The 26,322-nt window shown below is 42.6% G+C and overlaps 1 protein-coding gene across 4 annotated transcripts in view; it reads left to right on the plus strand.

Annotated features, from left to right (window-relative positions):
* Nucleotides 1-1,846: 1,846 nt before the first annotated feature.
* The window catches only part of CLCN3 (chloride voltage-gated channel 3), a gene marked incomplete at its 5' end in the record, with an annotated part of 44,643 nt that continues 20,167 nt past the window's right edge, over nt 1,847-26,322 (plus strand). For 3 of the 4 annotated variants that reach the window (XM_084263566.1, XM_084263567.1, XM_084263569.1), the window contains one exon: nt 1,847-2,006. In XM_084263566.1, coding sequence (XP_084119692.1) covers nt 1,847-2,006 — 160 coding nt within the window. Of the gene's footprint in view, nt 2,007-15,761; nt 15,844-26,322 lie in introns of those variants that run through there. The other variant, XM_084263568.1, reaches the window with a different exon arrangement.

The following is a 26,322-nucleotide window of genomic DNA, read 5'->3' on the forward strand; positions in this document are numbered from 1 at the left end:
GAGGTGCTGTGTTCCAAAACAAGAAAAGAATGGCTGTGGTATCATGCCTGCCCTGTAACTGCAAGCACGTGTGTTCCAGAGGAGGTAGAATTTGGGATCGTGGTTTTGGGGAGATGATGCAAGGATTCTCAGCAGTATTCTTGGTCTGGCTCCATGGGATTGCTTTTGGTTGTCAGTTCCCAAGTGATTGATAAAAGCTTCTCTTCCACTGTAGATCAGTCTGATAGCATTTTCTCAATTATTCGAAGATTTAGTATCTGTAATCCACGGCCTGACATTTCTCTCAAGTGATTAAAAAGGCATCCAAGGGGAGAGCTATTTCTCTTATTCTGAGTAGCAGGTCTGTAGTAAGAGCAACTGAAGCTGTGGAACTTCATGTGAAGAAAATTCTGGTTTGGGTTTTTTGGGGCTTGTTGGTTGTTGGTTTTTTTTTTTTTTTTTTTGAGAGACACACTTAACATGTTCTAACTTGATAATGTATTAAATATATCTGCTGAGACTGGTACAGGAAAATGTCTGTATTAGATGAAAAAATCTGAATGTGGCTTCCACACTTGCTACAGTAAAGACTAAGCAGGCTGTAGGTGTGCCTTCAGTGTGCATCATAGTAACAAAGTGATATTAACAGAGTTCACTGCTTATGCCTCCTGAATTTGTGTCTGTTAACACTGTGGGATTGATTCCCTCTGAGCCCATCATCGCTTCTGCTGGTTGTGTTTCTGCCAGTGGCTCACAAGAGAGATGCTTTTGTGCACTAACACTAAGGATCCTCGGGAGTTCCTGGAAAAGTTGCAGTTTTGAGTTCCCTGGTATTTGTAGCAAAGATTCCTACAGAAGAGAAGAAAAGAACTCTTGAAAAGTCTGATATATGATGGGAACAGAACACAATAGACTAAAACTTTGTGTGCTGCACGGACGGGATTGTCCCGTGTGTTTTTCCTTCTAGTGCTACTCTTAGGGACAAGGCAGGACGGTTTTCTTTCACCTGGCAAGCCTCCTCAGAATGTAGGACAAATGAGATGAATGTCAATGTGATAAAGATTTCACTCAAGCAGCAGGCTGTCTGGCAGATGAGAGTCCAGAATATAAATTTTGGTGTATGGAGCAGGTGGAGGAAGGTGATGAACGAAGCCCTGAGTGATGCTTGTAAGAAGTCTCAGTGTTTCCTTTTAGCTGTGGCTCCCGTTTATGACAGTACCCAACCGGTACAGGCAGAATGATGTTGACAGGACTCCCTGGGAGCATAATAGTCAGACTGTTTGTGACCTGACTTTTGCTTGGGTATCATTTTATTTGGAATGCCAAAAATGACTTCATGTGAAAGATAAATTCCTGTTGAAAAGTTTCAAGTATAACTTGTGAATAAATTGTGATTTGATCTATTTGGGGGGAAAAAAATATGGAGATGGCCACATTGTTTCCAGATGTAAATAACTGTGTGTTCAAATGCTGTATACTTCAACATATGACAGAAGCTCTTCTCAGTGCCTGTAAAATAGTAGAAGGTTAAAAAGAATGTTCACATAAAGATGAATGGAAGACATTTATTTGAAGAGAGAGCATGTTTTAAACTTAATATTCTAAATATTTTTTTAAGGCAATGGGTAAAGCCCAAGGGACCTGTCTTGCTCAATGGCAGGTTTTTAGGGAAGATAAGAGTGGAATAAATACATGCCATGTCTCCAGAATGCTCTCTTAACGCCCAACATGTCCAGGGGTGCTGTCTTTAATAACTGGGGGGGGGGTGTGTGTGTGTGTGTGTGTGTTGATAGAAACTTCTCAGTCTTCTGTGCATATTCTAATAGAAAATACCTCATTTTCTTTACGCAGGTTATAAAGCAGCTAAATGGAGTCTGAGCAGCTGTTTCATAGAGGCTACTATCGAAACAGCTACAACAGCATCACTAGTGCAAGCAGCGATGAGGAGCTTTTAGATGGAGCAGGTGTAATTATGGACTTTCAGACCTCTGAAGATGACAATCTCTTGGATGGGGATGCATCGATTGGTAAGTAAATGTTAATTTCAGCTTAAAAGTTTATCTGGGTTATGGGTTTGGGTTTTTTTTTTCTGTCTTGCTTTTTAAAAATAAACACACCAAACCATTTTTATTTTGTTCTTCTTTAGCTAATCTGCCCTTCAGGGGGATGCTTTAAATCTGGCAATGGATGAGTGTGTTTTTTGTGCTTGCCTAACAGTTGCAGTTGTATGAGATAATTTCTGAGAGAAGGCACATAGCCACTTCTGGCAGATGACAAATTTCTTGCCCAGTTGGGGAAGGATGGCTGTTCTGTAGCTACCTGGTCTTTCTTAGCTGCAGCAGGATTTTGGAGGTCTCACTGCCTTCAGTATTTGTAGGGGGCAGAAATTAACGGGCTCTCTTTCCTCACTGGTTAACATTCAGTTGTATTCCTTCACTGCAGAGTCTCTTCCATCATGCATTTTCCTTTCCCACACTGGGCAGTTGGATATTGGCACTCTACTAGATAGCTGTATACTAGATACAAACAGAAGTTGCACCCGTCTGTATTCCTTCTGTCTAATTAGATATATCTTGAATGTGCAGTAATTTAGCTTATATACCAATACAGGTATCAAGAACTAGGGCATCTTCAATCTATATAAAAATTCCTTCTGCCAAATTATTTAGAGAACACCAGTATGATGAAGTCAAGCACTTGATAGTTAGGAAATTAAGTGAACAGCTGTTTTCTGTGTAATAGTTTGTTCTGAATACCTGGCACCTCATTAAAAGTCAGTGTCTTGCTTGTCTAACATAATATTTGCAACCTGTACTGAAAGTAGCTTTGGTTATTGTTGATATAAATTCTCTCCTTCACTTTAAGCTTTTAAGAGAGATAAGTTTGCAGTAAAATAAATAGTTTCAGAGCCAGTGTTCTGCCCCTTTCTTGTTGTGAAATTACACCAGTAAATTGAATCCAAACAGCTGAAGTGGTGGTTTTGTTTGCACTGTCAGAAGTAATGTAAATTGCTGCACGTTCCAGCAGCCCCTGTCTCATTGTAATGCTGAAGTACCAGAATGTGCAATGGAACATAAATATTCATGTATTTTCTTTCCTGGAGTTGAATTTCTCCTAATGTCATATCTGCTTGCCACAATTCTGGTCACTTGGTGAGAGGCAGTCATAGTAATGAGTCCTATTATTTCAGTGAACAGTGATTTATGTGTATCCAGGCATGGAAAAATGTTTTCTTGTACAGTAAATTACAGTAAATGTCTTGGCAATAGATAAGAATCTGGTATAAATTTTCAAGGTGGTAAGAACATGCTTCCAAAAAAGTTTATTTGAAACTTACATGCAGTGGGAGTAAACATCTGTGTTTATCATTCCTTGGGTCTCCTAGCCTGTAAGGTTGTTTTCCTTGTGTGCTTTTAACTCAGTGAATCCCACTGACAAGACCAAACAAGTAGTTTATTGCTGGACTACACGTTCTCTTTGAAGTCTTGTGTTACTCCTTGGCATCAGCTGGTTGGTTTGTAGTTGTGCTGACTGTTAAGTATAGATTAATTCACTATCCAGAACCTGTCCCAGCTCCTGAGGAAAGGCAGGATCATCCTGGTAACTGGAAAATCCCATGTGTCTCAGCACTGCAGGCCCTGCAGAGCACGATGTGAATGCAGGGGTGTTAGGCCTAGCTAGGCCCTTTAGCTGGCAAAAGCTGCCAGCATCAGGAGACCTGTGTAAATGCATAGTTTATGTTTTAAGTCTGCAGGAGTGGAAGAATTTGAGTGTGGTTTCTTGGTAACGTGAACAAAATTACAGTAATGGATCTGTAGTTAAAATGATTGTGGAAATGTTGTGGTTACCTGGAAAGCTGCATAGCTGCAGGATGTAAGCTTGGAGTGCAAATGGAGCATAAATTGCCATGGACAATATATCATCACAGTTTTACAGATTTTAAAAAATCATGCAATAAGGAGAACAAGTAAGAAATTAAGGAATCTATCTTCTTTTTTTCTTGTTTTGACTAATGAAACTGGAACCATATACTGCCCATGTATCACACAGGTCAAAAGCTAACTACATAGAGTTTCTAAAGCAGTCGTAGTCTTTCCTCCTCATTCAGACAGTGACAAGGGAAGAAGTCTGCTCATTTCAGTAGGCTTGGGAAGTCCCTCAGCTGTCAGGACAGCAGTTCTGTAAAGCCTGCACAGTGCTGCCATTCACCATCACCCCTCACACTTAAGCACTTAACTGAGGCTTACAAAGCCATCGAGGTTGTTACTCAATGGTGAATATGCTTTCTGTGAAAGCATGTGGAAACTGGATGACACTGGGAAAGAATGCTAACAATATATACTTGTCTTTTGTGGGAAAATCTTTTATATGGGACTATACAAGTGAATGTTAACTGGAACCAGTCTCCAGGAAGTCTTATGACCTAGACTACTGAGTAGCTTTAATGTTCAGTTAGTAGAGATTTGCCTTTTCAGTGTCCCCTCTGATTTGCAATTTGAATCCTTCTGTGTAGTTCGGGGTGGTGGGGGTGTTTCACCACTATGTTAAAAACAGTGATGTGAAACCATCTTGTTTCTCTGAAAGCACGTATGTTACCTGTCCTTTGCTGTGGTGGCTGAGAAGAATACATAAATTGTGAACAGATATCTATGTTTAGTGTCTAATGATAAAATTATTTGGGTATATATAATATCAATGTTTGTGTTCTCCAGTAGCTGTTTTCTTTGCATAGATTTCAGACTTTTAATGGCAGCATTATGGAGAACAAGTAGATATCATGAAATGGTAAATTCTTCAAGCATAGTGTTTTAACATGCTAAATAATGAAATTGCTGTGCATGTGGAGGCTTGGATGGCTCGCAGCAAAGCCCTGCCTAGAAGGGATGCTGCCTGGAAGCCTGACTGAAGACTTGCTTTTGTTGCTTATTGAAACACATCTCTTTGTAGTACTGAAATTAGTGGTTTTCCTTGTTGAACTGCTGTCTAATGAGAACGGTGATGGTATCCAACACTTTTTAGAGAGGACGTACCAACTCCTTACCTTACCTATTGATCTTGCCAATGCTCTGCATACACGTGGTGCACTTCGGTGTATGTAATCTGTGGAGATAATTTCATCAGGACTTATCTTTGTTTTAGACAGTTGGCTTCTTGTTAGGTCAATTTAAACACATGGTACTTGCCATTGTGAAGTTATCAGTTCTTTAAAAGTTTAGTCACATAAGCTAATATTTAGTGGGTTACGTTTTATAGGAGGGTATCTCTACTATTTAGTTGTTAAAAAATGTTGTGCTGAGATAGTTCATTGTTTTCCATTACTTTAATGGGAGTAAAACATGTTAATTGAAATAGATTATCAGATTAATGAGTTTTCACTTCTGTTTAGAAAGAATTATTTTATCTGGGGAATATAATGAGAAGATGGAATGTCTGATCTTTTTTTTTTTTCCTTCTTAGCATAGGCTTGCCTTACCTGTCTCTAAAGCTTGAGACACACGATTCTTGGCTACTGACTGAGCTTGAAGGGCTCAGAAGCTCAAACTTCTTCCTTTTATGACACAGCATTAGACACTTGGCTAGGGAAAACTGAGAGGTGTCCATAATTCTGCTCAGAATTGTGATCTCTCTCTATATGAGAGCCCTGCAAGAGAGGACTGCACTAGTTTTCAGGTCTTTTCATTGTTTGTTTATTTTGTTTTTACTAAGTGTAGGGCAAGCTCAGCAGGATGTGGATCTTTGGATCTTTGTAACGTTGTCATACTGCAAAATTTTCAAGGCACTGGCAGAAGTCAGGTGATTAAATCTTATTTAAGGTAAAATGGTTGGCAAACAAATGATCTCACCGATGTTTACATCTACACGTACTTTGATCTGTCTGTGGGAGTCCAGAATGAGCGTGGCATTCTTTTCTCTAGTTACAGGGATTCCTGCTTCAGTGGAAGATACTTGGTTGCTTGTATTGTGACTTCAGTGAGGAGACAGTTTACAGTCTGGCATATGGTGTTAACGTCAAATTGGCAATAGTTAACCTTAATATGACAACCTGTAAACTGGTACTTCAGAAGCTGCTGCTACAGCCGCTGCTATCTTCTTGCAGTGATAGTGGTGCCACTGAAAACAAGAATATGCCAACAGGTCACGGTGTGAAACACTGCAGCTCTCCTGAACTGCCCTTACCCATGAGTTGGAGTCCTTTGCCTGAAGTGAGAGACCAAACCAGTCCATTTCCAGTGCCTAACTGCTGACATTATTAGTTCACTGTCTGGTGGTGTTATTATGGCATTAATTGGGGGACAGAATGTAGTTTTCAGCAGATGCAGGTTGTTCTGTATAAGCTGTACTGCATCTGAGCTTAATTAAGTGAGATTTAGATGTGGCATCTTTTCCAACAATACATGAATGTCCTTTTACGTATGTGCTTCTTTCTATTTAGCTATTGCTGGCTAGAAAGAAAAGAAAGAATGCAAAGAAAAGGGTAAAATAGCTTTTTTTCTTGTGTAAAGACCTTAATACAGCTTCCAAATATAAAGAATATAACAGTAGCTTAATGGATTCTTCCTGTTGTCCACAGATGATATGAAGAGGGGTCATTGAAGTAATTTTGGACCCTTGGCATTGTTTCCTCCATGCCTGTGGTATAAACTGACTTGACTGAACAGTCATTTTTGACAGCGTAACATATCTGTTGCCTAAGTTACAACCTGTTTTCCAAGTTACAATGTTTGCATTGACAGCTCATTGTTCATCATAGGTAAGGAATATATTCACTCTCAAATGATGCTGTGCAGTGTGAAGCACGAGATAACATGTCTTGCTCTGATCACAAGGTCAAGCAGGAGGCACAGCTAGTTTATTTTGAATAGTTAAGTTGTCAGTAACTGGTTATCACACTTGTTCTGTTGGATTTTAGTTAGAGCTGCAGATACATTGCTCCATAGTACCAGTGCAGCTGAACACAGGATGTAGGACAGTACAAAACTATTGTTTTTCTTTAATTTTGTCTATCTGTCTGGAACACAAGTTGTTATACATTGTGTTCACCTGGATAACTGGCCTGAGTAACAAAGTTTTCCACTCAAAGACTTCAAAATTCCTGGCAGAAAACAAAGAAGTGGACTGGAAGATTCTTAAGTTAAAGGGGTAAAAATATTTTATCTTCTTCACTGGCTGTTGTTACTGAATGAGTTGCAGGTGTTTGAAGTGTCTTGCATCTTACCTGCTTGTCATGATACTGCTTTTCCAGCACTCTGCTTGGGTTTAGATACAATTATCATCCAAAATTCACTTGCTGATGTTTGAGCTGAACAGCCCGTAACAGCATCACAGCATTAGCCTGGCTCTTCAGATGGTAATTGCATTGGTGTGGCATTAAGCTTGCAAGTGTGTATGTAGACTATTAGTAACCAATTAATTTCTTGTTCTTTTCATAGTTTAAAAACAAATATTGACCACTTTGATTTGTCACAAATGCCAGGGTCAGTTCTTTGAAGGCTTGGTTGTGGGGATATGAGAATTGTGTTGTTTTAAAAGCCACCAGGAGTCCTTGAACAATCTCACCAGTCTTTCCTGCTAAATTAATATTTACAGAATTACATTTCATCATATACATTTGCATTCCCAGCCTGATTTTCTGGAAGATGAATCATAATACTAGTAATTCATTTTTCCGGCTTTCTGATATTGTATAATCTTGTTGGTTCCCTTCTGCAGCTCTGCTGAAGTGCTCAAAGCAGGCTGGCTTTGCTCACAGATGCTGCTGAGGCAGTTATTACTGACAACAGCCTGGTGTAGTGTTATCAGAAGTATGTCCCAGGCATGCCATGGGTAAGCTGAGGAAATGTTATGGCATGTATGTAGAAAGAGGATTCTGAAGTGGACAGTAAAATACTTTTCTCTGATACAAGTTTAAAGTCTTCAAGTACTAAATAACTTTCCCTGCAGCTTTACTAATGTTTCCTATTGTTAGTTTCACCTTTGATTTCTTCTCTCCTGTTCGGAGACATGTTGACATCAGGCTGCACTCTTGGTTTCTACAGTTGAGAATATTCTTGCTTACCAGCATTTCTGAAGTGAAAGCTGTTTGATCTGCTGGGGTTTAAACAAATGTTATTAAACAAATGATGTCACGATGCCGCTGAAACACAAGAACAGCTGTCCTGGGTCAAACCACAACTGCTTCTAGTTCAGCATCCTGTCTCTGACAGGTCAGAAGTCAGTGCCTATGGAAGAGCAAGAGCGGGGTGGGTAAGTGATAGTCATCTGAGGGTTTGTGCAGCAGCTGTGTATGGCTGAAGGCTTCTCACAACTGAGTGGTGGTTTTTAGAGTTTTAGCACTTAGCAGTGGTTTTTTTTTTTCTTCCACTGACTTCTTGAAGCAGTTAATTAGCACCCAAACTGTCCTTTGGCAAGCTCTTAACAGCTTAACTGTGTTTTTGTGAAGAACCACCTTCAAATCCAGGTATAAATGCTGCTGGGAAAAACTGTAACTGCCAGAGGCAACCTATGCATTGTCATGGACTGACACATGGACTTCCTTGTCCTTCACCCTTGTGTGCAGCATAAATGGTTAAGCTCTTTTCAGCTATTGCTTTTGGTAGTTATGAAAAACCTTTCTGTTCATACATTGTGTTTTTAAGGGGTATTATTAGCTTACCAAACTGAAACTGCTGTTGAAACACAAAGGGTTGATATGAAACTAGAGCAAGGTGACTTGCAAGTAGGGTGACTTGCTTGTCTTGCCAAATACACGTGCTGTGATAAGGCCTGTCGTGCGTTGGCCACACGCGTGTAGAAACTAATGAAGATGAAGATGTGGCTAGCGTGGTGCTGTGACTCTCCTGCTTTAAAGAGGAGAGAAGAAAGAATCATGGATTAAAATCCCGTTTCCCACCAAAAAGGACTGCATCAGAGCAGTGATTTCATTACAGCAGATCAGTGAGCAGGTATATTAATCATCAGTGTGAGTACCAAACTGTTTCTAGCTTATGGTTTGCTATACTCACTAACAAAAACTTCTTGTACTCCTTGCCTTTGGCATGTTAGTGGTCTTGATTCTCAAAACAATAACTGTCCTAAGAGCTGCTTTATTAGAACAGATGGTGGTTTCTGTTCATACTTGTTTCTTTCCCTCCTCAGTTATCTCTTTTTCCAGGTTAAGGACTTCTGTGCTGTTCAGTTGGAACTTGCAGCTATCCCATGCTTTGGATCCTTTTTAGCTCCCCTTTCTGAATCTTTTCCAGTATCTGCAACTTCAGGGAGGGATTAGAACATCACACAGGATTTGGAAGAAGGTTATGTCATAGATACAGAGTAGTGAGTCATACTGTGACCACTAGTAAGTATTGAGCTCACAGCTTCACAGAATTCAAGTGTACCTGGTGTAGTACAGTATTATGTATTAACAATGTAAAAAGTTGTTGTTGGTACTTGGTTCACACAACTTGTCTATCTATGGAGAAGACAGGAAGACAGGAAAAAAACTTAATATATGTGACATATCCAGGGAAGAATACACGTTGATCCTGTCATTTCATCCCCCTGGTGTACTTTGAACAGCAAGTTGGAAACAGTGGCCAAAAGTAAACAACCCTAAACCAGAATAAGGGCAATTTAGCAGATAAAACCAATTTCCTTATGTGTGTGTAGGTAAGAGGAAAAGTGGAAAGATCTCTGTAGCAGAACTTTGGCTAGTCCTAGGAAAGGGAGAAGTAACCTTTAGGAAGCTTCTGAGTAAACCAGGGTTGCTTCCTACTGAGGATGCCAAATCTTTTTGTCGATGAGTTATAATTACAGCTCTGGTAGATTGGAGTGTGAAGAAAGGACATGTATGCAAAGGGGAAAATGCAGCAGGACTTTATTCCTTCATAAAAGCCTACCCTGGAAAGAACAAGAAAGGGGGGGAAGGAAGCAGCTAAGAGGCTCTTAAAGAATCAGAGAAGGATCTCATTTGCAGAAAGTAGACTTGTTTTCTGTCTGAGTTCTCTTTGCATAGTTAGTGTACAGTGAACGTAGGTGTTTTTAGCCTCAGTGTGAAGCTGACCAATGAAAAAAAGAAAACAAAGGAAAACCCCACCTGTCTGAGCTGATAGCTGTATGTGGTCTGTTGATCCTCAAGGATTTTCTTCCCAGGCATCACTGGGTTATATGGAAAAGTGGAAAGAAAACTGCAGCCTTCAGTGTTTTGGGCCAAGATGTCAAAGCAGTCTTTAAGGACCAAACTTCCCTCCCCCGTTTCTTTTTGGTCTTAGGCACTAATGTTACATCATGATTTCATCATTTCCCAGTTTTCCTGTCTGTTTCTTCACCTGCCCTAGCATTTTGCATGGCAGTGGGGAGTCTTTACTGGCATTTCACTCCTTCACTGGGGAAGGTGCAGCTACTCCAGAGGGAAATTGATTATGCAACATGCCTGCAGCTATATGACCTGTTCTACTGCATTCTGTTTGCTGGTTGTGTTGGACTTCACTTCCTATCTTCTGTGTCTGGACAGTGAGTAAAAGCACCGTTGGAAGTTACATGGTGTTGTAGAAGTGTAATTCAGGACTCTCTAGTTGGCATATGAAGGAGCAAGCTTATTAGGCTGGATCCTGGAATAAAGTGTTTTCTGCTGGGTCAAAGGATTATGAGCAAAATTAGGTAACTAATTTGTGGGAAACAAATGGTTACAAAAAGAGAAACCATGATTAAGAAGCCGTATAATAAAATGCAAATAGAGAAAACCTTGTTGTGTGCTACTGCTAAGTGTGTTTCTCTGGGGTTTTTTGGACTCCTGTTTTGTTTGAGCCCCATCTGCCTCCAACAACTCAACAGCATGTGTTATAAATTTGTTTTCTTTTGCTTTTACATTATATTTGGTCTGAAATTTTTCCTGCCATCGTCTGTCTGCCTCATTGAGGCTTTTGATGAGGTGGCAATGGAAACAGCTTAATGGAGTCTTCTGTGTACGGCTCGATACAGAGCTGGGAGCCTTTTGCTAACGCTGTTATGATCAAGCACAAAGTTCTGTATACTGCTGATGAATGAATGAAGTCTGGAACTCTAATGCAAGGCTTATTTATTTTTTCTTGTATATTATTGTGAAGCTATGTATAATGGAACTTTTTTCCTTTTTTTTTTAATTCCTTTTTTTTGTGATTGCATCTTTGACTGACTTCATCCTGGACCATGTCTGGGTACTGGAACTGGGAGAAGGGTGTCTGTCTCTCTTTAATTGACTTTCATGATCCCATTGCTGGTTCTGTCTGACCCACATGAGAAATTTGTATGATTTTATGCAGAAAAATGAAGTCAGATTGAAGGGCCTTCGAGAACAATAAACTGAGGCAAACTAAGTGTGAGAAGTCAAGCTAGTAGAAGGATTAAGCCTACTGTGTGGATTGACAAGAGGGTAAATGAAAGAAGCATTTGGGGAAAAAAAGCAGGGGAATAAAGCTGCAAAGAAAAGAAATGGAAGGAAGAGGAATGAGAGAGAGTAGGCTTTGAGACATTTTGTGTATTCTTTGAGCACCCTGTTGTAAATGGATGCTTTCGTGCCCAACCTTCAACTGAAGGCATGGGTGAGTGAAATTATTTTCAGAATGGTTGGGGATGGTAGCTGCTTTGAGGAGTGCTCTATTATGTAGCATTTTCTCAAGAGAACATTATCTTCTAGCTCTGCTGAAGAAGATTGAGTTTTGAATAATAATAGGAAAGAAAGTGACAGTTAAGAATCACCAAACTCTTGCATCACACTAGCATTTGTAATTATCAGCTGCATTTTTGGCATCTCTTGTTCCTTTCATGAAATCATTCAGCATACCTAATCTTACAGTTGGAATTTCAGGGAAGACACAATTTGCATTACCTGCTGCAATGAAATTACCTGTTCTGTCATCAAATAAACCAAGTAATTGAGGGAATTGAGAGATGATGTTCGGTTGTCATCCTTAAACATAGCTGGCTTTTTGATATGAATGGGTGGAACAGGGCTTCAGAGTTAAGGTCTTCCCTCCTGCCTTGAAGGAGACCATAATACCTCTGAGACACTCCCCTTCTTTTCACTGGCCTTGTTCTGTCACCTCAGAACACCTGTCCCTGGGTGTATACCTGATTTATCTAATCTCTGTTTTATTCTTATATTTTCAGATACTTTTATCTTTAATGAGTTTCTTCTCTCTCCCTAAAAGGGAAAAGATAGTGTGGAGGGAGAATTAAGGTTATCTTTATTTTCAGTATGCTTTAAAGTTATGTCAGCTGTGTATGCTTTGTGATATTTCATTAACAATGGACTTTAAGCCCTTTTCTGCAAAGACAGGTGTATCTAAGTCCTGGTTAACCACAGTCTGTGCCTGCTGAGAACAATAAGAGCACTGGGATGTGTGAAGTTACTTGGGCATGGAGAATTTCTGGGGTTGAGGCCTTAGTCTATAATTACTGTGATGAAATCTTCAAAGCAAACCACTGCACAAACCTGCTCTTCTCATGTGAGAACCGAATTGGCCATTCCAAGGGGCCCTCAGTCACTGGAAATAAAGCTACTGTAAAACTGAGTTTTAGCCTTACAATGGGTGTTCATAATGTTATGTACTCTCTGATACCCCAAGCACCTGGTTAATTAAAGACACCATTTTACTAACTACAGTGCTGGCATTTGCTGAACTTCACAGCAGAAGTAACTGTCAAACTCTTTTGAATATAAACTTACCAGACAGTTAAAATGGGACACTATTTCAAACCAGATAGAAAAAGAGTAATTCGGAAAGATGAAATTGCGTAGACTTTTACATATTAAAGACTGGCCTAACTAGGTCAGGTTAGCATGCATGGTATCTTTCTCAGGTTTAAAAAGCCCCAAACACAACACAAGCAGCTTTTCTTTGTGTTACAGGAAAGGGAATACACACAGTGGTAGTGGTTATGAACAAAGAGAACACAAGCTGCTAGTAATTGAGAAGGGAAAATGACTGTTCTGCTCCTTAAGACTAGACAAAGAAAAGGACTATATTTGGCAGCCACTCGATCAGCGGTGACCTCGGTGGAGCTGTCACTGTTCAGGATTTGGTAGACTCTTGACATTTTATATAACTCATGTGTGTGCCTGTACATCAGAGGCTTCTTGCCATATCTGTTACCAGATATGCACTCTGAACTAGTTCTATACCCTTTATCTTTTCCAACTTAGACTGTTAGACTTGTGTGGAAATTCTCCATGTGCCTCAGTCCAGTGAACAAGTTCAGGCCAAAAAGTTAGGAGGTGTTTCTTTGCTGAGAGCAATTTTTGTTACCAGTTCAAAGATATTCCAGACCTTTGGTAACCACATCAAACTCTTATTAAACTAGCAGTGATCTTCTAGGCTGTGTTAATACAAGTCCTTTATATCCTTTACTTCCTATTCTTTAAAATATGGAGTTGAACTTCTACTGTTGCCTTATAATTGATATAATAAATACACTAACAGTTCATTCTATCATAATTCTTTCTTCAGATTCCAGAAATTGTAGTGTTGCTTCTTGCTGTGAATTACACTCTCTTTAGAGCCTTGCACTAAGATTACAGGCTCTTTCCAGGTTGAGATAAGGAGTTGAGAATGCTCAGGGATTTCTGTTGTACTCTTCAAATCAAAGCAATGTGGATAATTTAAACTTCAGAGGTGCTTGGGTTTGGATTTTTTACAGGCAGAAATAAATGGTGAGAATGTGTAATGGCTCTGAATGTCACACAGTGTTTGGATACTTGAGATCTTAGATTCAGTTGCTCTTGTTGAAAAGGTGATGTTTTGCCATATGCTCTTTTTTTTCCTTCATTCTTACTCATGTTCCCATCTCTAGAGATACCAGCATCTTCTCAATGCTTGTATTAGAACTGTATTTTTTATTTAATATATTAACAGATCTGAGAAGTAAATTCTATGTTTGCTGTGCTTAAAAAGATCACTTCCAGTACACAGGTTGGAACATTGGCATTGGCTTTATAAAAGAAGTAACTTCTTTAAGAACATACCTGGAAAATTATTGAAGAACCGAATGTGTTTGAAAAGTAGAAGTTGCCTGTCTGTCACACTTGGGAGGTGAAGAGGCATACCTAGTAAAATGAATCCCTTTCTGGTGGGGATGAAACTGAAGCTGGGCCTTGGTGCTGCTGGTGTGTGGCATTCTCTGCTGTGCTAAGCTTCAGTGATCTCAGTAACTTCAGTGGGACCCGCTCACCCCCGTTACTTAAATCATGCACGTTTGTGTGTGTAGACACAGCTTTGTCCAAGACACATAATAGGGCCGTGCTGAGGCTGGATGTGTAGTGACTTGTGTGTCCATTGCCAGCTCTCCAGAGCACTTGTTGCTTTTACATAATTTGACAAAAATGAATCTCAGCAACTTAAGTGGGAGCTTAGTGAGTGTGTGACATGCTTCACTGAAGCAGAACGCGTAATGACTAAGAATAATAGATCAAGGAACAATAATATTACCAGCTGGAGGGGAAAGAAAGGCATCCTACACATGTATTTCATTACAACTGAGCTAACTGGAACTTTCATGTAAAATAGTTCTTATCACTAATTGCAAGATAGGACCAGCACAAGACCATACAGTAAGCATAAATTATACAGGGATGCAACGTATAACTGCTTACATGTGCTGTGGGTGTTATTACTGAGACAGTTTAGGATTTCCTGTGCTCAGATACCCTGGTTTACAAGCGCTGGGGGTTTGCCACAGCTCCCACAGCCCCTGATGTATCACGTGAAGGCCACAGTTGGTGTTCATGGGGGTTGTTGCCTGTTTTGGGTTTGTGACACTTGAGGGACATGGAGCCTTTGGTCGATGTGTAGGGTAACTCCAGCTTAAGTAGGAGGTGGTTTATTGCAGTTTGTCCTGCCGTTCTGTCCCCCACCTTCCTGCCTTTGGGGTATGGCTGTTACACAATTGTAACACCAGGAGCATCACCACCAAGAATAAGTTGGAGACAGCGGATGACTTAGTTGGAAGTGTAATTAAGTCTCGCTCGAATGTTTTTGGTGACACATGTCAAATCTGCCGTGTTCGGGGGTAGAATTGGAAGCTCCAGGCGGGGCAGGGGCTGGAGGTCACGGCTGGGCGCGCTGACCCTGTGTAGCAGAGCCGGTTACGCTGTTCCTTCTCGGCGCTAATCCCTTTGATGGCTGAAGAGTAAATAAAGCTACCGGGAGCTGGAGTTCCCCTCCCCCGCTGCCCCCGGGCCGAGCCACGGGTCGCTTACTGTGCCCGCCGCAGGAGCCGCCTTGGTAACCGTGTCAGACGGCTCGGCCGGTGCGGCTTGAGCGGGGCCCGCCAGCTGCCGCGGACGATCTTCCGCGTCCGCCGTTTCACCGGCTGTCCCGGGCGGCCGGGGCCGTTCGGCGCGGGGAGTGACCGAGCTGCGGTGCGTTCTCCCGGCGTCCCTGTCCCCGTGCCCGGAGCGGGGCTGAAGCCCCGCGGCTCCGGCCGTAACTGGCCACCGGGCTCGCTCTCCCCTCCCTCCGCCGCCGCCTCCGTCCTCCCGCGCAGCCGGGGAAGCGCCGCAGCGCCCGGCGGCAGCGCGCCGTGTCCCCCCGCCCCGCGGCGCGCAGGTAGCGGGGCCGCCGCTCCCGGGGCCCGCCCAGCCTCTGGCAGCGGCTGCGGCCGCCCCGCGCTGACATCAGCGGCGGGGCAGAGCCCGGCTCCTGCGCCAAGGCGGCGGCGCGCAGGCCGGATCCCGGTCAAACATGGCAGCGTCCCCCGCGGCCGCCCTTGGGTAGGAAGCGCCGCGGCCCTTCCGAGCTGGCGGACGGGCTCGGGGGTGCCTCGCCTCCATGGATGCCTCTTCGGATCCCTACCTGCCCTACGATGGGGGGGGCGGGGACGGCATTCCGCTCAGGGAGTTGCATAAACGAGGTAGGTATGGTGGGGTTTACGTTCGAGTTACTTATTCGCACGTCTGGGCGTGCGAGGTTGCTGTGGGGCTCCGGAGCGGAGATGTTACAGGCTCGTTAATTATCGCATGGCTTTGTTTTGCCGGCCCGATCCTTTTGTAGGAGGGGAATTCGGTTCCGGCTGGTTCCCGTGCTGCCAGTGGTTGTTTTCTCGGTGGGCAGATTAGCCCTGCTTCGCATCTCATCGGCTGGTGACTCCATCTTCGATATGTGGCAGCCCTGCCTTTCTCTCCCTCTCTCTTTCTCTCTCTGGTTTTTTTCCTCCTCTTTTTAAGATAAGCAAATAACCCCTCCTTTTAAGACAAACAAGTAAAACCCTTTTGCCCGTAAACCCCGAAAATCGCGGCTGTGACTGACCGCGGCAGAACTGGCCGGAGTTTATGAAGTGGGCGATTTTCAGGTCTTTCGGTAACTGGACTGGGAACGGTGTTTGTCGAGCTTTGAAGTCGCCCTACGTGCTTTTAGACTCGACTCTTTGTTGACGTCTTGGATACGTGAAGGGAAAGCAATTACAATTGTAACGTGTCAGGGCTGTATTGATGAGCTCTTAAGAGGCTGGAGCTTTGTGGTCGGCTCTTTACACTGTTGCTTGCAGGGAAGCAGATTTACAGAGAAAACAGTGTTATCAGTGTTCAGGGAAAAATATCCTCCTTTGAGCTTGCCTTTTGTTTCGTACTAGAACTTTAGAGCAGAATATATTCCATGCAGGTTTGGTTTGGCACTGGGAGAAGTGCTACTAGGAGTAAATTAAAAGTTATGCCCTCAATTGACAAGGACATAAGTCCCTTCTTTCAGTTTTGTTGGATTTGACAGTCCCTTTGGTGTATAAGAACAATAATTGTAGTAAATGCTTGCTTTAGTTTTTAGAATGGCTGATCTAAAATTAGTTATCAACATCTATGGCTGCGGGTGAGAGCATTAGAGGAGGAGGGAGGCTGAGAATAAAGATAGGGTGTCTTTATATACATTAATTTATCGTTTCAGGTCACACTTGTAACGTTCATCTAGTGTTTTAATCTGGTTTAGTAGTTTGCATAAAAAGGTTATTTGCCTTTTTCTGATTCTCAGAACGTTATCAGCGTAGGTTGCCAGTATCAACAAGTTCTAGTATGGCTCAGAGTATTTTAAGACAAGCAAATTTTTCTCTGCCCAGATTGTTATTGCACAGCAAATGTTGTGCAGCTCTCTAAACCAGATTCTGAAATCACTTCTGAGGATGGTATCTTATTAGAAGTTTTGCAAGATGTGAATTGGGGATCTTATCAAGTTATACAAATACCTGTGGGGAAGGTGCAGGGGGCAGAGCCAGGCTTTTGTCTGGGATGCTCTGGAACAGGGGCAGAGGCAGTGGGCGCAGGCAGAAGCATGGGAGGTTCCCTCTCGACATCCGGAAACAGGGTTTTACTGTAAGGGTGACTGAGCACTGGCACAGGTGGCACGGGGAGTTGGTGACATCTTCTGAGCTACTCAAAAGCCCTCTGGCTGTGGTCCCTAGCCCAGGTGGCCCTGCTTGAGCAGGGGGCTGGATCAGATGACCTCCGGAGGTTCCTTCCAACCTCAACCATTATGCAAGTGTAGATCTGTAGGTAGTTTTAGAGGTGAAACCTGCAAAACAGCCCCACTGTTCCTCTTTCAAACTGCAGGTTACAGTCAGATGTGGAAATGCAGTCAGCTGTGTACTGCTGGAAATCACCAGACTGGCTGATTTTACAATACCAGTAGTGGTGTTTGCAGTGCACAACGCTGCCTGGCACAACGGAGCATGGCTATTTAATATACAGCTTACAAATACTGCAATGAAAGGAGTTTTGACTAGGTGTTCTGGTTGTGGTGACACCTACTAGGAGCCTGCAGGAAAGCTCTCAGTTGTGACTTGTCACTTTTTCCCAGTTTCCCCGAGTTCCATTAGGGTTTGTATTCTGACACCATGTGTCAAACCCCCGTGTTACTGGGGCTGCTTCACTTTGCTGTAGTGGGTTTAGATGAAAAAAAATCCAACAACCACCAGCGTGACCATAATCTCTTGCAAATCTTAAATTAAGTGCACATGACTCATAAGAGAGCTGAGTTTCCAAACCAGTGTATTCTAGAGAGTTCATCAAAAATTGTATTTCCTGATCGCTTACAGCACTGCAAAAAATCTGTTGCTGTCATCTAGTGATCAAAATCAGTGGTGAAACAGTGCAGGGAAAAACAGGGATTTCAAGTAAATTCTTGACATTCCTTTACCTGTGAGTCTGGCAAAGGACAAGAAAATAGATAAATGTATTTTGAGAATTCAAGCTTAATTGTTAAAGCCTGTGGAATTTTCTTCCCCTGTTCGCATCCTGAGAGCTCTTCTGTCCTGCAGAGTAATGTTCCTGTCTGCAAAACTGCTTTGTAACATCAAAGCGTTTGTTGCACTAATTGACTGCAGTGGCTCACCCTGAGTGGCTGTACCTCGGCAATGATGAAATAGCTGTTTAAATCATTAGGGGTCTTTGAGGTTTAATTATCGGCCTTTGCTAACGCTCAGTGAGATGAAATGCAAAGTCCTATAATACATTATCATTAAAAGCCTGACACTTGGGTTTGCATTAAGAAGTATTATTTTTTTCAGTGCGGATACACCATGAAACATCAAAAAGAAAGATTTTAGAATATGTTTTTATCAATTGTGTTTATCTTTTAATGTTGATTAGTCGTTATCTTCTCAAAAAAAACCCAACCCAGGTATTTTGGACTATTTCTTATCAGGAGTTCCTTTAACTTCCTGAGACTTCTCTTTATGTGGTACTAAAGCCGTTGTTCCAGGCTTCCTTATTCCCCCTGATAGACTGACATAACGCAACAGGAAGACAGTTCACATCTACTCTCTTTTTATTACTAAGAGAATTAAAAGTACTAGATTTCTCCTCAGAAGGGGTTTTAAGGGCCTTATAAGTAACTGACTATTACACTGTTTGGTAAGAATTTTTAATATGATAAATGTGTGCTGGAATATGTGTTGTGTAATTAAATTCTGTCACTTAATTCTTTGCCTTTGGATTGATTTTTGCATCATTTTTGCTAGCAGGACCGTTTTGAAAGTACCGTATTACCAGCATCTTGCTTGTCTTCCAGCCATTCACAGCCATGCTCATGCTTTTTATCCCCCACCTCTTTTTTTTTTTTTTTTTCTTAAATAAGCATTTGTTTTACCATTCTTTAAGCATTTGAAAGCTGAGTAATAGCAGTGCACATGCCAGCAGCCAGGCTACCAGTAGCAAGATGGCTGGAAGTTGCACCAGGGGAGGGTCAGGTCAGGAATGAGGAGACATTTCTTCTCCCAAAGAGCGGTTGGGCATTGGAAGGGGCTGCCCAGGGAGGTGGGGGAGTCACCGTCCCTCGGGGTGTTCAAGGAGAGGTTGGATGAGGTACTTGGGGACGTGGGTTAGTGAGTGATGTGGGTGGTCTGGGAATGGTTGGACTTGATGATCCTGGAGGTCTTTCCCAACCTTGACAATTCTGATTTGATTATTTGAGCATCAGCAAGCATGAGGGTTGTTAACTCCCTTTTATTTGTTCCATCTATGTAAGCACATCTTAGATTTCAGGTTTTGGAAGTCCTCAAGCAAAACTAATGAAATGCTGTACCACTAATAAACTGCCATGAGGTCAGCAGCCAGGACATGGGAAAATCACAATACATAAAGAGCACACCAAATGTACTGATTACTTAGTGTTAGTAAACCTGCCTTTTGGGAGGTTTTGAGACAAAATAACTCGCAATTTAATTTATTGTGCACCAATCACCACTGCACATAAGTGTACCTCCTGTTGCTTAGACTGTACTATTAATAGTAACATTGGGGAAGCTTCTCTCCTCCCGTTACCATAAGCATATCCATTGGGGCAGAGGATACTTAATGATCTCCTAGGAGGAGTTCCACTCAAATGCAGAGCAAGCCTTCACATCTTCCAAGTGGTTAAAGTCACACCTTAGTATTTTAGGCTGTCCTGCTGCTTATGTTTGTGAGTTAGTAGGTAAATCAAAACCCGGTAGGGACTGAAGTTCCCAGCGTGACCTTTCAGGGAAATGAGTGTGAAAGTTGTGTCTAAAAGCTCAGAGCTAGAGTCTGATCCTGACGTTTCATTGCTAGCAGAGGGAGAGTAATAAAATTAATTTTTAGACTAATTACAGGCTCACAACAGGAAATGTGGTCGAGATGATGATGGCTGTCTGACACCAAGTGCTGTGGCAGAAAGCAGTGCTTGGGGAGACTTGGCGTAGGTATGGGACTGGCTTCCTGGGGCACGTCGGTGTAAGATTCCTTGTGTAAAAGAGAATAAGGATTTTCCAATTACAGCTTTAGCATATTTGATTTGGGTGGTTAACAGAAAGTGCCATGTGATATAACTGCAGTCTTTTGTAGGTAGTTACAGGTTATCTGCGTGCCTGTGCTGTGTGACTGATTGGGCTTGTATTCCTCAATTTTGGACATCATTTTGAGAGGTACTTCTGTTTATCTGATATTAGAGAGCTAATGACCCCAAGATTCTGCCCTCCTTGGGCCTGAACATGGCCTGATGGGCCTAATCATATTAGCAGAATTATTACCTTTGCTGCATCCTGTCTTTGCCCTCCGAAACAATGTGTAAGTAGCTCTTACGTACCCACAGCAGCGTTTAGAAATCTGATTATCTAAATTTCTGTTCTCCTGACTCTCACTGGCTCGCTGCTGTTAGACAATAGGTTTACTTCCCCCTTGCAATGTTTACTTTATCTATTGCCATACCTTTTCTTTTTCTTACCTCTTTCCTGCTCTATGCATCATCTGTGTACGGTGTAAATTAGGGAGCGTGGGGCTCCCCGTAACTCTTCATTTGCATATCTGAAGTCCCTGATTATGACAGACATAACTAAATAAATACAGTCCATTTTGCCTCTAAGACAGCAGGAGAAGAAATATATAATAATAAAGCCATCTTTTTCTGCTGATTCACAGAATCAGAAGTGCTTCTGCCTGAAGTAAAAAACCAGACCTATTTATGTGGGAGTTTTTTTGGTTTGCTTTTAAATTATGCTGCGTGTACACACTGGGCAGTACTTGACTTCTCTGCTGCCTTCCTGGATTCCCATGCTTTTACAGTGGATGCAAGTCTTCAACAGGCTTGGATTAACTCTGAGGTGCTACCATTCAGCTTTCATTTAACTCCTACTTTTTAAAGGTTATTTTTAAACCTCCTTTGGTTTTTGTTTGGATTTTTTTTTTGCATAGGAAAGAGGAGAGGATTTTATCACTCAGTACTTTGGTAAAGCATTTTATTTCTTTTCCCTGTTCTTCAGACCTTGTTGGGAGTCATCCTGTTTCCCACCTATCAGATTTTCTCCCACTTTTTTTTTTTTTCCATCAGCAAATCTATAGCTTTGTCACTTTTGTATGCATTTTGATTGTAATGCAGAGACCAATTTGTGCTTTTAAGCTTTTGAAGCCGTTTCAAAAAGCCAACTGAAGAGACTGGCTGAAAATTCAGTTGCACACAGAGAGGAATGGATGAGTTGATTACAAAGACTTTATGATCATTGATCATCAACAGTAGCGGATGATAGAGCTCTGGCATGGCTCGCTGTGCTTTTGATCCTGAAATTTGAAAACCATTGCTAGCCAGGAAAAGACATTAGTGCTTAATCACTCTTCTGAAGTGGTTACAGACAAATTTAAATGCTCTGGTGATCTTTTTTGAATTGAGAACCCCATATTTTGAGCTCTAAGCATGGAGACAGAGAGAAGCTCGGACACTGATGTAACTTATCTTTGTTCCAAGATATATTTGATGTGTATATTTGATATATATTCCAAGATACGTTTGACATATACAAATCTTTGTTCAAGTGTAAATGATCCCTAGGGTGTGCCTTGCACTCAGGGTGGTTTCCCACCTCCTCTCCCCTTGCTACCTAATGCCCAAGGACACGGGGGTGAAGCAAAGCTGTGGATTAGTATCAGGCCTCTGGGAAGCTGCAGCCCCGGCTGATTTTAGCACTCAGCAGGTTTGGATGGTTGTGTCAGGGAGAGCTTATTCCAGCCTTTGGTGTAAACTGATTAGCTTCATTTTCCCTTACAGAGGGGCATTTTTTCCCCGTCCTTTCACACTGCTCAGAGTAGCACAAGTGAAAGGGGTTGTGCTGCTGTCATGCAGCTGGGAGGGGTACAGTGTGGTTGGGCAGTGTCTCGAACACGGGGGCTGTGAGCAGCAGCAAGTATTTCCTCACTCTAAGAGTTATGTGCTTGGGAATAAATACCTTTGAGAAATTGGCTCCTATTGTTCTGCCATTGACTCCAATATTGATGATGTCTCTCTGTTGTGTTCCCAACTCTGAAATGTTTTTAAATATAGTCACCTTTGGGAGCTTTGAGCTCCACTGAGCTATATACAGTGATACCAGTTTCATTCACTACACTGTCTGGATATTAATATTTATGCAGAAGCTTTGAATTGTTTCCAGCAGAATGACATAATTAAGATCTAGCAAGACCCCAAGGGTGTGTTTCTGTATTTTGGTACAACTGCCCTGACAGTTTGCTGTTGTGGAAGGGGGTGAATCTGCCTGTTGTTCCCCATCCACTCCCTCAGCTCTTGCTCTCGCCCCAGCTCTGTTTCTTGGCTGCCAGCACAGAAGCTGGATCCCAGTTCTGTTTAACAGCCAGGTTTTTGTTGTTGTTCCTTCTGTCTGCTTAGTGGGATTAGCCTGTTGGATAGGTTTACTGTGCAGTCAGATGCAAGGGTGAGGGAGCTGATCCTGGGGTGAGAGTGTAGGGGGTGCGACCAAGAATGGGAGGGAGGACTAGGGGAGCGAGATCTGTTCCATCAGCTCAGTTTTAGTGGCTTGATTGTGTCCTGAGAGACGCGTCTCACTTCTTAAAATGGAGTAAGCTGACACCTGCTGGGTTAGAAATGGAGCAGTGTGTTTTGGGATGTGCACTCAGAAGTATTGTGTGCTGTATAGCTTCTAGAAGGGGTCTCGAACTTTATCATGACATTACAGTCCCTTGTAAACTGCTAGTCGCCCTCAGAACCCTGTTTGTGTCTCAGTTCTGTCCTTTACCCTCTGTGGAGGCTGTAGCTGCACAAATTTGTTCTCTAGGTGATCTTAAGTCATTGTTCAGATAATCATGGAGGGGGGGAACCCCACAGAAATCTAACATGCACCATTTGATTAACCAGGATCTTAAATCTCAATGTTTCTCTTCATGAGAAAAGAAGGAACACTGCACACAAGGAAAGATTCATGAAGGACTGTGGAACAGTTTTTGCAGGAGTCAGGAGCAACAAGTATGTTGCAAAACCCCTTTCTTGTCTGAAACTGTGTTTAGATAACTGTGATTGCAGCAGCTCTCTAGTTCTGTGTTGAGAATACAGGGTTGGTAAAGATGCTATTGGCAAGGAGACTGCAAGTAAAGGGATCCCAGCTGCCTTAGTTTTGCAAAGTATGGAAGGATTGTGTTGAATTTGCTTTGTAAGGATTGTTACTCAGGAGTTGTGTCGAGCCTCTGAGAGCATCACCATGTTTCTGGTTGCCTCCCTGCAGAAAGAAGGGTTAGTTTGGAATCACAGGAATAATCAAAGTTCTACTTGCCATGTTTACCATCTGCTTCCCATTCTTAACAAAGCCTTAAGCAAACTCCTATGTAACAAAAAGAAGCTTTGCTTTCTTTACAGCTGCAGAATGACTCAGGTGGGTACACACAGACAATGGAGCCTGTGCCTGTCTACCTTGTGTGCTAAGTGCTTGTTGTGGTTTTCAAGACCAAGGCTGCTTGTATTAACGTGAAACACGGGGAGTTGTAGCCTGAGAAAGTGGTTTGAGAGCAGCCCTGAGGAGAAGGGCTTGTCAGTGTTTTTGACATATTGACAATATGCTCAATGTGAGCCAGCAATGTACACTTGCAGCACAGAAAGCCAACCACATCCTGGGCTGCATCAAAGGAAGTGTGATCAGTAGGTTGAGGGAGGGGATTCTGCCCTTTGCTCTCATGAGACCCCTCCTGGAGTGCTGCCACCAGCTCTGGGGGTCCCCAGTGCAAGAACATGGATGGTTGGAGTGAGTCCAGGTGAGGGTTGTGAAGATGATGCGAGGGCTGGAGCACCTCTCCTATGAAGACAGGCTGAGAGAGTTGAGCTTGTTCAGTCTGGAGAGGAGAAGGCTCCAGGGAGACCTTATTGCAGCCTTTCAGTACCAGTAGGGACCTACAGGAAGGCTGGAGAGGGACTGTTTGCCAGGACATGGAAGGATAGGACAGGGGGAAATGGCTTTAAACTGAAGGAGGGTAGATTTAAGTTGGATATTGGGAAGAAATTATTATGAGGATGGTGAGATACTGACACAGGGTGCCCAGAGAAACTGTGGCTGTCCCCTCCTTGAAAACAATCAAGGTCAGGTTGGATGGGGCTTGGGGCACCTTGGGCTAGTGGAGGGTGTCGTGCCCATGGCAAGGGGTGGGAACTAGCTGATCTTTGAGGTCCCATCCAACCAAGCCTGTGAGTCTTCAAACTTCAGGACTGGGGGAAAGGGGGAGGAGAGAAGAGCAAATACATTTGCTAAGTGCTACAATTTATCAGGGTGAGGATGATTTCCTGCTTGGAGGTCAGTGTTGTGGTGAAAAAAATCTGTATTATGGTAAGGATTTTAACAAAATCTATTGAGCTGAAAATAAATCTGATAACAGTTATAAAACCTGGCAATAAATAAATGAGGATTTGCATGTGGTTATACTGGTGATGAGAATCATTATCGTGCTAGCTGGAAGGAGCATCTTATTGTGTGATAGGCTAGAGAAAGAAGGGAAGGATGGGAAATGGATGCTTGGAAAAGCGTTGGGTGTTGATAAAGGCACATTGCTCTAAATCCTCCTTTAGAACAGTTATGTGGCACACACATACTAGCTGGAGTCCTCTCCCACTGCTCTCAGAGTTGTGTGTCTTACATGCTGAGCATCAGACTGTAGAGTTGTCCTCCTCGTGCTCCTCTGTAGGACAGCTGTTCCACTAGCACAGGCTGTCGCTGCTGCCTTTTCTCACTTGCTACAGTGTTAGAGCTCTTCAGCTGCGTCAGGCACTCGGCATTCAGCTCTGTGTTCAGGACAACCACCTCTTCAGCTTGTTCTGTGTCTCCTCTCCATCATACAATAACCACTTAGATCCCAGGATCTGGTGTGCCAGCGATGCTGGGAAGCTGATGCAGTGTGTGTGTGTGTGTGTGGGGGGGGGGGGGTATTGTATCCAGGCAATGACCGTTCTTTGTAGCCTCCAAGTTCTGCTTGGGGGTCTTGTGCAGCGAGCATGGTGCAGTCCCTGATGGTTTCCCTGGAGGGAATTCCAATCCAGCACCTTGTGATAGGCACAAAATCATCTGGTGCTGTTTGGGATACCTTTGTAACTCTCAACTCTCCTTTGCCTTGCACGGCAAGGTCCTTATAGTTGGGTATTGCTCCATATATAGCAGGGCATAAAACCACCTCCCCTGGGGCAAAGGCAAGCTTTTCTCCTTCCCTCATCAGTCTTGATCACGTTGTAACTGTGTAGGAGATTAATAATTAAACTGTGGCTGAATTGAATTCACATCCCCTTGCTTTGCAAATGAAGTTAATTTCATATTAAAAAATACATTTCCAGGATGTATTCTGTTATTAGTTCTGAGAGCTAGACTAATCATTGCAGTGTGAAGTTTGTTACTCCTTCCACACTGTCAGCTTGCCCTTTCAGCTAGCCAGACATGTATCTTATTCCTTCTGGTTATTTGGAATTCAGAATTAGACATGGCAAGAGAATTGAATCCCTCATCCTAAAGCAAGGTTTGCACAATCATCTCTAATTGCGAATCTGGTTTAATTTGTTGTTGTTAGCCTTTTATTAATGGAAGCATAAGTAATGCTTCTTTACATCTGCCCATGGAGAGACTAGCAGCAGCTTTGGGAAGAGATTTACAGGATTTAGCTATGGTGCATAGATGAGGGAGAAATTAATGTGGCATAGACTGGGGAAAAACCAGTATTAAGAGACAGGAGCCAGGCTGGCATGAGTGAATGGGATTGGCATTGGTGAGGAGTTGCCTCTGGATTTGCACTCTCTTAAGTAAGCTTTCTACAGACTGTTAAGCATTTCTACATGTAATGTGAGTATGTGATGAATAGTATTTTGTGTATCTTGAAAATGTTTGATTGTGTTGAGTTTTAGCAGGTGTTTTGCCCTGTTTTCTTGTGAGTTGTCTTTCTCCACTATCGAAGTGGCCCAATAAATTCAGTGTCCTATATCAGGCATGAACGAAACCTCTCAAGCAGTAGGTGGCTGGGGCACACCTTTGGGTCTGAGGATAATGCCAGGTGTCCCACTGCTTGTGCGAGATCTCAGGCCACAAATTTAAAAGAAAAAAGCATGTTTTACCTGTGTATAAATGCAGCTGTCAGGTGTTGGTGAGAGC

Source organism: Gallinula chloropus, assembly GCF_964237585.1.
Source record: "Gallinula chloropus genome assembly, chromosome: 4".
Taxonomy (NCBI): Eukaryota; Metazoa; Chordata; class Aves; order Gruiformes; family Rallidae; genus Gallinula; species Gallinula chloropus.